We start from the raw sequence: 12,235 nt of genomic DNA, 5'->3' as shown, positions 1-12,235 counted from the left end.
CAAAAAGAAAAAAAGTTTTAAAAAGAATGACATTGTTGCACGGGTTTCTTCATCACATGACTTTTGCCTCGACAATTTCTCCCCAAACATGGAGAGAAACAAAGAACAAAAAGTGTTTTTTCTTTTCTTCAAACATTTGCTGTGATTTTTCATCCGAGCGTGGTTTGGTTTGCACCTGGCATTGGTTTTTACGTTTGCAACGGCTGTTTATTCTTTAAACGCTTTGTGTGCAATCATAGGGGTTATGATTGTTCTTTTTTTTGTCATTAGTTTCTGACTGTGCATGGTTCTTGTGACTCACCAATAGCCACTACTTGATCTTCATTAACAACACTCTAGGGATCATAAACATTTGCTGATGCTACCCTGAAATATTTAAGAAATTGGTCCATTTTCCCCCAACTTTAGGCAGTATCTATTTAGCGGCTACAGCTTCGGCTACGACTGTTACTTCACCGCATGATGACATAGAAACCTGGCTCTAGCCATAGCCATAGCTGTAGTCACCAATTCAGACAAATGCAAGTCTTGATAACTTTCAAATATTGCAGGATTTGATGTCTCTATTGGAGCCCATGGACTCACTCCCCCCCCCCCCCTTCCCTGACAAAATTTGAATAAATAATGCAACATTTGCATGGTCTATGTTTATTTATTTTTTAAGGAACACTTAAAATATTATGTTTCCCCTTTTGGTACTACAAAGTTTACGATTTACAGAGTGTTGCTGTTTGCTCCGATTCAATATAACAAACTTTTACTTGCCAACCTCCGTCATGTGGCGGCCATCTTGGTTGATTCCCTGAAGCCAGTACTGTGCATCATTGGTCTTCTCAAACGGGTGCCAGTCTAATTAATTTTTTAAAACGCCATAGACTGTGGCTGTATAGCTTTTTCGTCATTAGCCCCAGCCATTGCCAAATTAATCTCAAAATTATGGCTTAATTTGTATGCAGAGTACAATGACCCAAGATGGCCGCCACTTGATAAAAGTTGCATTCCACCCATAGAAATAGAACCCGGAGAACGCTGAGTGTCTCATTGTGCATGTGGTTCCGTTGTGAGACCATTTTTATGGACGCGCGTAGGAAATTGTTTTACGCGAGTAGGGCAAAATATTTTGCCATACAGTGACGTCACCATTGACCAATGAACACACTAGAAACGGTCTATGTGTGCTGACATCTTGCCATTTTTCCATTCACGCATGTCACGTGATGCTCATTTTGCCATACACGCGTGTCACGCGGTGATCGTTTTGCCATACACGTGTATTGCGCGGTATCAATAGGCCGCGTCCACAGACGACACAGAGGGTGGCCGAGCTCAGCGTTCTCAAGGTTCTATTTCTATGATTCACCCTTATCTAACCATGACTTTCTTCAACTCTAAACTCCTCAACTCTCTTCAGATTTTCTTTTCCTCATAACTTTCATTTTTCTTTCATTTTTCAAGGTACTGTATCAGACATGTCTGGCTAAACTTTGGTTACCATCACCCAATTCTTAAACCCACTAAGCACAAATGAGCAGGGGACCAGTTAAAAACAGTGTCCTTTAGATGCTGCTTTGGCTGGTTTCAGCATAGCAAATTTGTGTGCTTAGAAGCTATGTGAAACTGGTTTAGCAGATTTGGGATTGTTGAAATAAAATTTTAATTTTTGAAATTTGAAAAATGTGAAATGATATATCTTGCATCAGTTGATTGTCCATCTTTGAACTGTCTCATGCTTTCCCTCTTTAATCTTTCTCTATTATTTTTCAACATTCTGACATTTCTCTTTTCATCTGCCTCTTTCCTTGCTCGTCTGGATTGTGTTTTTTCTCTCTCATAAATATCTTCATATTGATCACGTGAATCGTTGATCGTTGTGTCAGTGCAAAAACTTGTATCTTGCACAAATAATGCTCTGTGCAAAAACATTTTATCTTGGCCCTGTTGTGTGTGAGTCAACCAGGCTATTTTTTTAATCAAGATGGACATTTTTGGACTGACACAACGATGTATGAATCATGTCACATACATGTACATGTACATTTTAATTACATTGCTGCTGTAAATAACTTTGCCTCTAAAACGAATTTCTTTGAAATCCCCTGAAATAAATTTCAGTAATGAACGTAAATGGAAACTGTCATTTTCTGGGAGTGTTTCAAGTATGGGGTTGAACTTGAAAAGGTTTTGTTCATGAATTCATTCAGGTTTTATGTCTGGTTTCCCGGAAAAGTCATGGAACTAATTTCAACTTCCTTTGGAAAAAGTCAAGGAATTACATTCATTTTCCTAAACCTTGGAAAGTTAAAGGGAAAAACCAGGAAAGTATAAGCATTTCAAAAAGCAGAATTTGTTGAAATTGTTTGTTTTTAAAAGCGAAAGAAAAGTTTGATGAAATTTTCCATTAGAAAATATAACAGTGTTGAATGTTGATTCAGGAAAACTGAATATTCAGGAAAAAATGATAGAACTTCCGTGACTTCTCCAGGAAACTTGGACAAGAGTTCCAGGTGCATCCCCTTCATTGGCATTACATCACACACCTCGACAGGGCTCCAATTTGGGATAAAATTTCACAGGACTGTGGTCAAGTTTCAAAATTGAGCCCTGTTCCATGAACTAATGTGGCATGATGTGGAAACACAGTGCATGAAGGATCAAACAAAACAACTAAATCAATGGTTACTTTGAACTATTATGTTAAAATATTAGCATCTATTGAATCGTTGCCATACCCGCTGCTAAAATATAGGATTCAAACTGCCTCTAGCTACCGGGCAATCTCGGTGGTCAAGTTGGTATGACACTGCTCTAGAATTTCAAGGTCGTGGGTACGTATCCCACGTAATATGCCTGTGATTTTTTCACAGAACTCGGGGGAAGTACTGAGTATAAAGTGCTAACACTCATTGTTGTATAGGGGTAAAACCAAAATTAATATACTACATATGGATTTTAAAACAACCTTTTCTTCTGAAGCGAGAAAATACATTTCTGTTTCTTAATATTTTTCTCTTCATTTTTCCAGAAAATAAGTGGCGAAAAATCAACAAGATGGGCAGGCATGTGATGCTCATATAGAAATAATGGTCCTTAAAGTGTTGAGCAATATGTTTTTTTCTAAATGACAACAATTTGTGAATGGTTTAAGAAGGTTAAAGTTTTTTATTAATCCTCTCTATTTCGGCGATTTATTTTTACGAATAGCCCGCTGCCAAACCTACAGAGGAAGGAGCAGCAGATGAGCAGCAAAGTCAACCCAGAGTAACCCCGCTGTCGCCACGGTCGCAGCAGTTAGAGAAGATTGCCGCTGCCATCACAGCGCAAGGGAATGAACAAGAACAACGGAGGTACTGTCTGCGGGAACAAATTCTGACATTATTAGGAAGTGCTAAATTGGTCCGGTTTCTAACATAAGAAAAGCTGGATTGGACTGGTTTGGTCCGATTTCTAACATAAGACATGCTGGATTGAACTGGTTTGGTCCGGTTTTCTAACATCTGGTCTGGTCTGGTTTCTAATGGAAGGAAAGCTGGCTTGAACTGGTTTGGTCCGGTATGGCTGGCTTGAACTGGTCTGGTCTGGTTTCTAATGTAAGGAAAGCTGGTTTGTACTGGTTTGGTCTGGTTTCTAACGTAAAGAAGGCTGGCTGGAACTTGCTTGGTCTGGTGTCTATCTACAATGTACCATGAGGAAAGCTGGGTTGAACTAGTTTGGTCTGGTTTCTAAACAAATATAAGCTTGACTGAACTGGTTTAGTCAGGTTCTTGACAAAAGAGAAATTGTGTTGATCTGGAATTGTCTGATTTTTAACCATACAGGTTCAACTGGACTAAAATGGTTTTGAGAGGTTTAGATTTGAAATGTTAGAAGAAATCTTGACCATAAACCTTTCTTTCAATGACCGTCCTCTATTTTTTACCTCTTCCCTTCTCCCTCAGGGGCTCCCTCGACAGCACCCACAGTACCCCAAGCCCCCAGTCCAGCAACAACAGCAGCCAAGACTCTCTCCATAAGCAGCAGGCCAAGAGACCCGGTCTGAAGGGGTCACTAGGTAGGTTTTTTGGAAAGAGAGACAAGGCTGGATCGCTACGGAGAGGAAGGGAAGGCAATTACGGCGAGAGCGAGAAAGGTAAACGAAAACAAGTAAACGAGTAAACAAAAACAAAAATTACGATCACCATTTTTACATTTGTTCTACCAGATTGAAAGAATCCTCCAAAGTGAATGAGAAATCAGTGTTGCAAATTTGTAAAAAAGAATCTGAGATTTTCAACAACAAAAAACAGTCCCCTTTTCACTTTTTTTCTCCTCGACTAAAGGTGTCCTCCAAAATGAATGACACAAAATCAAATTTGATAAAACGTTTCTGAGATTTCAAAAAATCATGATCACCATTTTAATATTTCTTCTACTCGACTGAAGGTGTCCTGTGAAAATCAAACTTTTAAGAATATTTCTGAGATTTCAGAGGGAAAAAAGTTTTCTACTTTGACAAAAGGTCCACTGAGTCCTCATTCGTAACCTGCCCTGATTTACATCTGTTAAGTTCAAAGGTCGCCAATTCGAAACGTTAAAAGGTTGTCAAATTTTAAGTACCATTATCAGGTCATCAATTTTTAAAGGTCAAAGATCTTCCGTCTTAAAAGTTCAAAGATCATCATTCATACTTTTTGTTTTCATTTGGAGTATGATAACGTCACGCTGTCTCTATCTCTTAGACAAAATGGTTCCATAGGAGAAAAGTTTAAGGTTGTAAAATTTTGTGTAAGCATAAACAATTTGGTTCACTTTTTATAAAAAATTATAAATTCTTGCAACGATTTAAAAGAGAGAAAAATGCAACTACGCTTTGTGCAAGTGCTGTTTTGGAAGAATTCACCCCCAGAATTTGTTGTCATTTTCTGCAAAACTTCTCCCCATTCCAAAAAGAGGGGGGGGGAAGAAAAGTGAAAACCATACAAAAGAGGCAGTTTTTAATAAAATTGATGTGTATGAAGAACACAATATAAAATGTACAAATTTATTGAAATTGGGGGAAAAAAAAAAAAATGGAAATTGAAAAAAAAAATAAAAATGTGTGAAGAAAACAACAAGGGACAAAAAATACACATTTTAATGTAATTGCTGGGGGGGGGACGACACCTTACACATGTACATGTATATACCAAACTTTTCTCCGACTGGTCCAACATTCTCATTAATTTCATCTAACGTACTCATCCATTCCATATTAATCCACACAATCTAATCAACCCCATTCACTACTGATTCGCTACTAACAGAGCATGCCTGGAATTTCATCTATAAAAGGGCAAGGCCAGTTTCATTTTGCAAAAGGGCACTTCCATTGGAAAATCTTAAAGACAGGGGACATTATTGGTAACTGTCAAAGACCAGTCTTCTCACTTGGTGTATCTAAAATTTTAGCTCAATTGGTCGTCAAAGTTGCGAGATATGAATAAAACAAAAAAACACCCTTGTCACACGAAGTTGTGTGCTTTCAGATGCTTGATTTCGAGACCTCAAATTCTAAACTTAAGGTCTGGAAATCAAATTCATGGAAAATTACTTCTTTCTTGATAACTACATCACTTCAGAGGGAGCCGTTTCTCACAATGTTTTATACCATCAACCTCTCCTCATTACTCGTTACCAAGTAAGGTTTTATGCTGATGATTATTTTGAGTAACTACCAATAGTGTCCACTGCCTTTAAAAGTAAACGGGAAACATTTGAAGGGGCACCAAGGCTAAGAACAGGGGGCAACAGAGGCAATGGCCGCCATAGCTTGTAATTCCAGGCTTGCGCAGATGCCATTCTAACCAAACCACCTCGTCATCCACACTAACATCAACTTTTTTTTTTTTTTTTATTTTTTTTTTATACGGCAACTTACAAAAGCATGTTACTTTGCTAGAAATTCCTCACATTGTTTTCTTACTTAGCTTACTTTCCCTCTTGATGTTTTTAAACAGCGCAACTAGAATGTTATCAATTTAGAGTTGCGAAACATGTAGTATTTTGTTTTGTTTTTAGAGTGTTCTTTTGTTTACGAACTATTTTGGTCCTTGAGTCTTGACTTAGTTGTGTAAAGAAATCTAATTTCTCTTTGAATAAGAGTCGATAGGCAATGACTCCAAGTTTGGGTTAACAAATAAATCACAGTATTTTGATTTTCAAGAGCGAATTGAAGACCAGGGCCCGATTTCTCAAAGCTTGTAAGCACAAAAACTTTCTTAGCAAAAATAGGTTACAATCCAGAATACCATGCGACTGGTATCCCGGTCATTTCTTGCTTATCCAAGAAAACTTGCTAAGCAGAAATATCTGCTTGATAGCTTTATGAAATTGGGCCCAGTGGTGGCTATACACACATGTAGCTGTAGTCGCCATTTCGGAACTGGTCTAAGGAACTGTCTTCAGGTGTTTATTAAGTGGCAGCCATCTTTGTTTGTTCACTGTTATGTAGGCCAAACACAATCATGGCCATTATTCAGCAAATGTGTCTAAAATCACAACAAAATTAGCAAAATTCAGAGTGCAAGCTTCGGCTGTGACATATACGCCTCTAGCAAAGTCTGTCCTTGTAGGTATTTCGGAGGGGAATTACATAATGTTGTTGAGTTTAAGGGATAAAACACGTAAATCTATTTGGACCGTTGGCTGAATCATTTGTGCAATGTTATTTTGTCCGTTCCTTGTATAGCAAGATTGTTTTTGTTTTGTTTTTATATAGAGAAAAATGAAGTGAATTCAGTTTATGTTTGATTGGTCTGTCCAGTTTTAAGTTTTGAGTTTTGTAATGCATACATTTTGATTGATGGCTTTGTGTTGCCACATTGTCAAGCCTTGTGCATGGTTGTGATTGAGCTGGCAATGTGCCAGCCGACAGTTTGCCTGACTGCATGAAAAACGTGTCATGGTAACGGAAGAAAATGGCCGCCCAATGCTGAGCTGAAGCTCGACATGAAAAGAATTCCAGATCCCTCCAGATCATGTTTGAAATCGCCAAATTTGTTTTCTTCATATTTTTTTATTATGACAGGTCGACTTTTTCTCCCAAACACAAATCAAGTCTAAGGTTAACATGAAATTTATTCCTGATCCCTTCATATTTTTTTTTATGACACGTCTTCATCATATGAAACAATTTTATTGCAAGTTATTTCCCATTTAGGTCACTTGTTCGTAATTTTTTTATTTAGAAATTCCCCCTAGGCTTCAAAACCTCGCCAAATGTGAACGTGTTCAAGAAGGGACTGAAAACCCATTTGTATATTTTGTTCTTCAACGTGCCTTTAAAATTGTTTTCTTTGGATACAGGCGCTTTATAAATTAGTTGGATTGAGTGAGTTTCATCCAGAAAAACAAATTATTTTATTGTTTGATTTTGTAACTCTTAAGAGCTTAATGGAGTATTTTAATTAGGGTGTCCCACAATTTGGAAAGCCATCACAAATGTCTGATGGAAGTCATTAGAATGGAATGAATGTCGCATAGTCAATGAAATAACTTCTTTCGGTTTAAAATGTTGCCTTTGGCCGGTAGCTACGGTGATGAGGATTTCCTTGTTTAAAGACACTGGACACTTTTGGTAATTGTAAAGACCAGTCTTCTCACTTGGTGTAACTCAATATATGCATAAAATAACAAAACTGTGAAAATTTGAGCTCAATCAGTCGTCGAAGTTGCGAGATAAAAATGAAAGGAACAACACCCTTGTCACACGAAGTTGTGTGCGTTTAGATGTTTGATTTCGAGCCCTCAAATTTTAAATCTGAGGTCTCGAAATCAAATTCGTGGAAATTACTTCTTTCTCGAAAACTACGCTACTTCAGAGGGAGCCGTTTTTCACAATGTTTTATACCTTCAACAGCTCCCCATTACTTGTTACCAAGTAAGGTTTCATGCTAATAATTATTTTGAGTCATTACCAATAGTGTCCACTGCCTTTATATGGTAAAGTTTTATTGTAATGCATTATTCAAGCATCAATGTTACTGCTGTATATGCTTGGCATGTGCCCTTCCAGCTAGTCTTGATACAAGGCTGTTTAAAAGCTATCTCTGCTCAATACATGTACCTTCAGTATTGCACGCTCCCCCACACCCCTCCCTGAGAAAAACCCACGACTGAAAATTAAAAATGGCAGAAAGATATTGAATGTGATGAAGCATTTTTTTCTCTGCAATGTATATGCATGTAAAAAATAAAGTGCCTGTGTAATTTTTAGACTGCATTTTCTTTTTGTATCGTCGAAAGAGATAGTGACAGCTCGTTTAACCTCTATCATAGAGCGGCCATCTTGAATTTTTTTAAATTCCCATTCAAATTGAATGATACTAAAATGTGTGGTCCCCTGTTTTGTATGAGGAGAATCGGCATTCTTTAGTGCTGTTGTCTTCAGGGAACAAGACAGAGGTCACGATCAACGACTTTCAAAAACAAACATCAATAAAAACTGAACTATATCGAGCATGCCTTCTTAATCTGATCAAAACATTTGAGCGGAACAGACATTTCAAACCTAAATCTTTCCCTTCCCATGATTCTGAATTGAACTTTGACTCCAAACTTCAACCAACTATGACTCTCCTCTTTCTTCTCCAACTGTCCAAGAATTCATCTTCGAAACCAAATTTTGTATCTTGTATTTTGTCCAACCCGTAAATCAGTAATCATTTGCCCCCTCCCCATTATTTTCCTCAGTACCACATTTGACCCCCAACTTTGACCCCTTTCTGACCCCTCCCCTTTCATCTGGACTCGTTGCCTGATTATATTCCATCTTCAAGCCTTTCTCGCCTCTCGATGAGAACTCGCCTGTATTTGCCTTTCTTTCATATTTCATCTGAACATGTCTGGTCCGGTTCCATCTGGCATGAACCAGATGGAACCGGTTGCAACTGGTTTGTGCTGGATCCTAACTTTCATTAAAAAAAAAATCTTTGTTTTGAAGGAAAACAAGTACAATCAATTAAACCAAACTACTGCAGAAAAACGAGATGGAAAAAAACAAGAAAAGTCTGCACACAGAACCAGTTTGAATCAGTGAGAACCGGTGCAAACCAGTTCGGCCCAGTTGTTCACATTTCTTTGCATGTGTAACATTTCTTTCCCTCTCTATGATATCTACTCTTCCAGTTTCAACATCTCCTCATCTCAAACTGTAAGACGATTTATTTAAACTTTCTTGAATTGTATTTACCGAGACAAAGGTTTGACTATGTTTGCGCCAACGATTAACAGAAATTTTTTCCAGACTTTCCAAAAAATGTTGGACTTGTTCTGTAGTCAATTGTGTCTGCTCATTTGATGAGATTAAAACAGTTTGTTGATACTTAAATTTTAAATTTGGGTCGAGCAAAGAACAATTAACTAGAGTGTGACTTGAACCTGCGACCTCTGACCTAACGTGTCAGCGCTCAACCAACTAAGCTATCTAGCTCTTATGTTGGTGGTCACCCTGCTTTGTCAATATCTTTGTTCGGGTGTATTTTCTGTAAACATGGCAGAATTTTTTGTCAATGAAATCCTGTAAAAAAAAGACGGTAAAATGTTTTGGGGTTTGTCAAAAGTGTTCCTGGGGTGGGAGGGGTAGATCGGGGTGAGGGAGGGGTAATGTTTGAAGATAACTTTATAGGAAAATTGGTAGACACTAAATCAGAAATGGTCATGAACCTAAAATTTCACTGTTTTGACTGTCTTGCTTAGTAGAGTCGGAGAGTCTGTTTCAGTTTGTCCAAAATAGCTTGGCATCTTCCTTATACCCAAAAAAGTATGTTTCTGTTTTTTGTACTAACAGTTATTTGAAAGCTGAAAGGCATGCCTTTACAAAAAAATATTGTTGATTGAAAAAAACAGCAGAAAAACATTCTTAAATACTTTACATTTTTATTTATTTATTTTTTATTTATTTATTTATTATTATTATTATTATTATTTTATTTATTTTTTTTGGGGGGGGGGGATTGTTTGAACATTTGAAGCAACTTGGAAATGGGATCATCGTTTACTATTTTTAATTTTAAAGTTGTTTAGTAAGTTTAATATGAAGTAAATTTCTTACCATTCTCATTTTCTTCCATTCATGGTTTTTATTTTCCCTCCATAAATTTCCCAACCCCTTTCTGAAATTTTCCCCTACCCATCTTTTACGCCCCATGCCCCCTCCCATCTTTTGCCCCCCTGCCTATCTCCCCAACACACCCCCAACTGCCCATGTGATCGGCAACATAATTCCAAAACAACTCTCCTGCAATATGCTCCCTCCACCATTCCTCGTCTACCCTCCAATTGCTATAAATTAATTTTGTTCATTAATCCTATTAACCTCTCCAAATGACCTTTCACCAACCCACCTTGTCCATAACCCTTACTCCAACTGTGCCAACATTTAACATTTGACAACAATCATAACCATATCCTGTGCAATCTCTATAACAACACCCTGTGCAATCTATATAACAACACTTGACCCCCCTCACCGCAAATGACCTTTGACTGCAATGACCCCCTCACCGCAAATGACCTTTGACCGCAATAATCCCTCACTCCAAATGACCTTACCCTTAACCCTAACCCTTCCATGAAACAAAAATACATTTTGATGAAATGCTACAAATTCCCCCCACTGCGAACAAAAAATCCTGTCTCTCCCATCTTTATCACACGCGACCCCGTGACCTTTCCCACAAAGCAGCTGTAATGCTGTGGAAGCGATATGAAGGTACACTTGTGGAACTCCCATAATGCACTGGTCGTGTTTTCGGCCATTTTTATTTGTGTATGTCTCGCAGCTGTTGTTATGCAAATTATGCAAATTATGTTTAGATGCATGAAAATAAACAAGCCGGAGCTCCACAGTCCTAATTCTTTTGCACCGTTCATTCTCGTTCAGCTCAACATATTTGTTAGCGTGCAGTCAGTGTCGACTGTTAAATTGACTTGAAATGTAAAAGCTTTTAGGATAGTCAGCTGAAGCCAATGAGTTGTCAAAGTTGCCGTACAATTTAAGTTGTTTCAGAGAGTCTCATTTTTGGGGGTTATTCTCGATATACGCCAATTCTGAGCCGATGCGCGCAAGTACATTGTGTTAATTCTTTTTTTTATGTTCCCAAAAATGATAAAGAGAAAACCGTATAGAATGCTCAGGGTTTTTTGTTATTGGGGAAAACCACTAGAGAGTTTGTTTGGGCAGTTTGTTTGTTTGTTTGTTTGTCGTGTTCATTTGTTTGGGTTTTTTCCTCAAAGGAGGCAAATATTTTGTTTTGTGTGTTTGTGGTTTGTTATTCAATTCAATTATTTTGTTGTTTTGTGTGTTCTTGGTATTGGTTTGTAAGTTTTCATCAACAAGGGACAAAAATAGTTGTACATGTAACTGCTTTAAAAAGGACCTGTTAAAGGCAGTGGACACTGTATTGTCAAAGACTAGTCTTCTCACTTGTTGTATCTCAACATATGCATAAAATAACTAACCTGTAAAAAATTTGAGCTCAATCGGTCATCGAAGTTGGGAGATAATAATGAAAGAAAAAAACACCCTTGTCACACGAAGTTGTGTGCGTTTAGATGGTTGATTTCGAGACCTCAAGTTCTAAGTCTGAGGTCTTGAAATCAAACTCTCGGAAAATAACTTCTTTCTCTAAAACTATGGCACTTCAGAAGGAGTCGTTTCTCACAATGTTTTAAACTGTCAACCTCTCCCCAATACTCGTCACCAATAAAGGTTTTATGCTCATAATTATTTTGAGTAATTACCAGTAGTGTCCACTGCCTTTAAGTATAATCTGTTAATTAAATCAAATAATCCTCAAAGAAAATCCTGAGTAGTAACTTGAATCGTAGCAGTTGTTTTGGTCATTACAGATTTGAAAAGTTGTAAACCAAAATTTCACGATGTAGTTTTTGACTATCACTATTAAATTAAACTAGATCAACCCCCTGCTAGTTGTTTAGTAGTTTAATAGAAGTAGAATAGCTTAAATGTTGGCATGTTATTTTAACCAACATTTTGCCTAATTTGTAGAAAGAAATTAATTTTAAAGTTGCCTTTTTTGTTGTGCACCACTAACAAAATGTGGACATTATTATTGTTAATATATATATCATAAACTTAAATGCCATTGTATGTGGGGTGTGTTTTTGGAGCCCATGATCATAAATGTGCCTTTAGCCAAAACAAAATCATGGACCAAACTGGCTGTGGAGAGATTTTCACAAAGGAATCCCTAAAAGG

The 12,235-nt window shown here is 37.4% G+C and overlaps 1 protein-coding gene across 5 annotated transcripts in view; it reads left to right on the top strand.

The window, feature by feature from the left end:
* Positions 1-12,235, top strand: part of LOC139953568 (liprin-alpha-1-like) — a 148,558-nt gene that overhangs the window by 121,293 nt on the left and 15,030 nt on the right. For 4 of the 5 annotated variants that reach the window (XM_071953019.1, XM_071953020.1, XM_071953018.1 and 1 more), the window contains 2 exons: positions 3,202-3,344; positions 3,936-4,126. In XM_071953019.1, coding sequence (XP_071809120.1) covers positions 3,202-3,344; positions 3,936-4,126 — 334 coding nt within the window. The remainder of the gene's footprint in view (positions 1-3,201; positions 3,345-3,935; positions 4,127-12,235) is intronic. The other variant, XM_071953021.1, reaches the window with a different exon arrangement.

The sequence above is a fragment of the Asterias amurensis genome, chromosome 22, assembly GCF_032118995.1.
Source record: "Asterias amurensis chromosome 22, ASM3211899v1".
Taxonomy (NCBI): Eukaryota; Metazoa; Echinodermata; class Asteroidea; order Forcipulatida; family Asteriidae; genus Asterias; species Asterias amurensis.
This window is presented reverse-complemented; position numbering and strand designations above follow the sequence as displayed.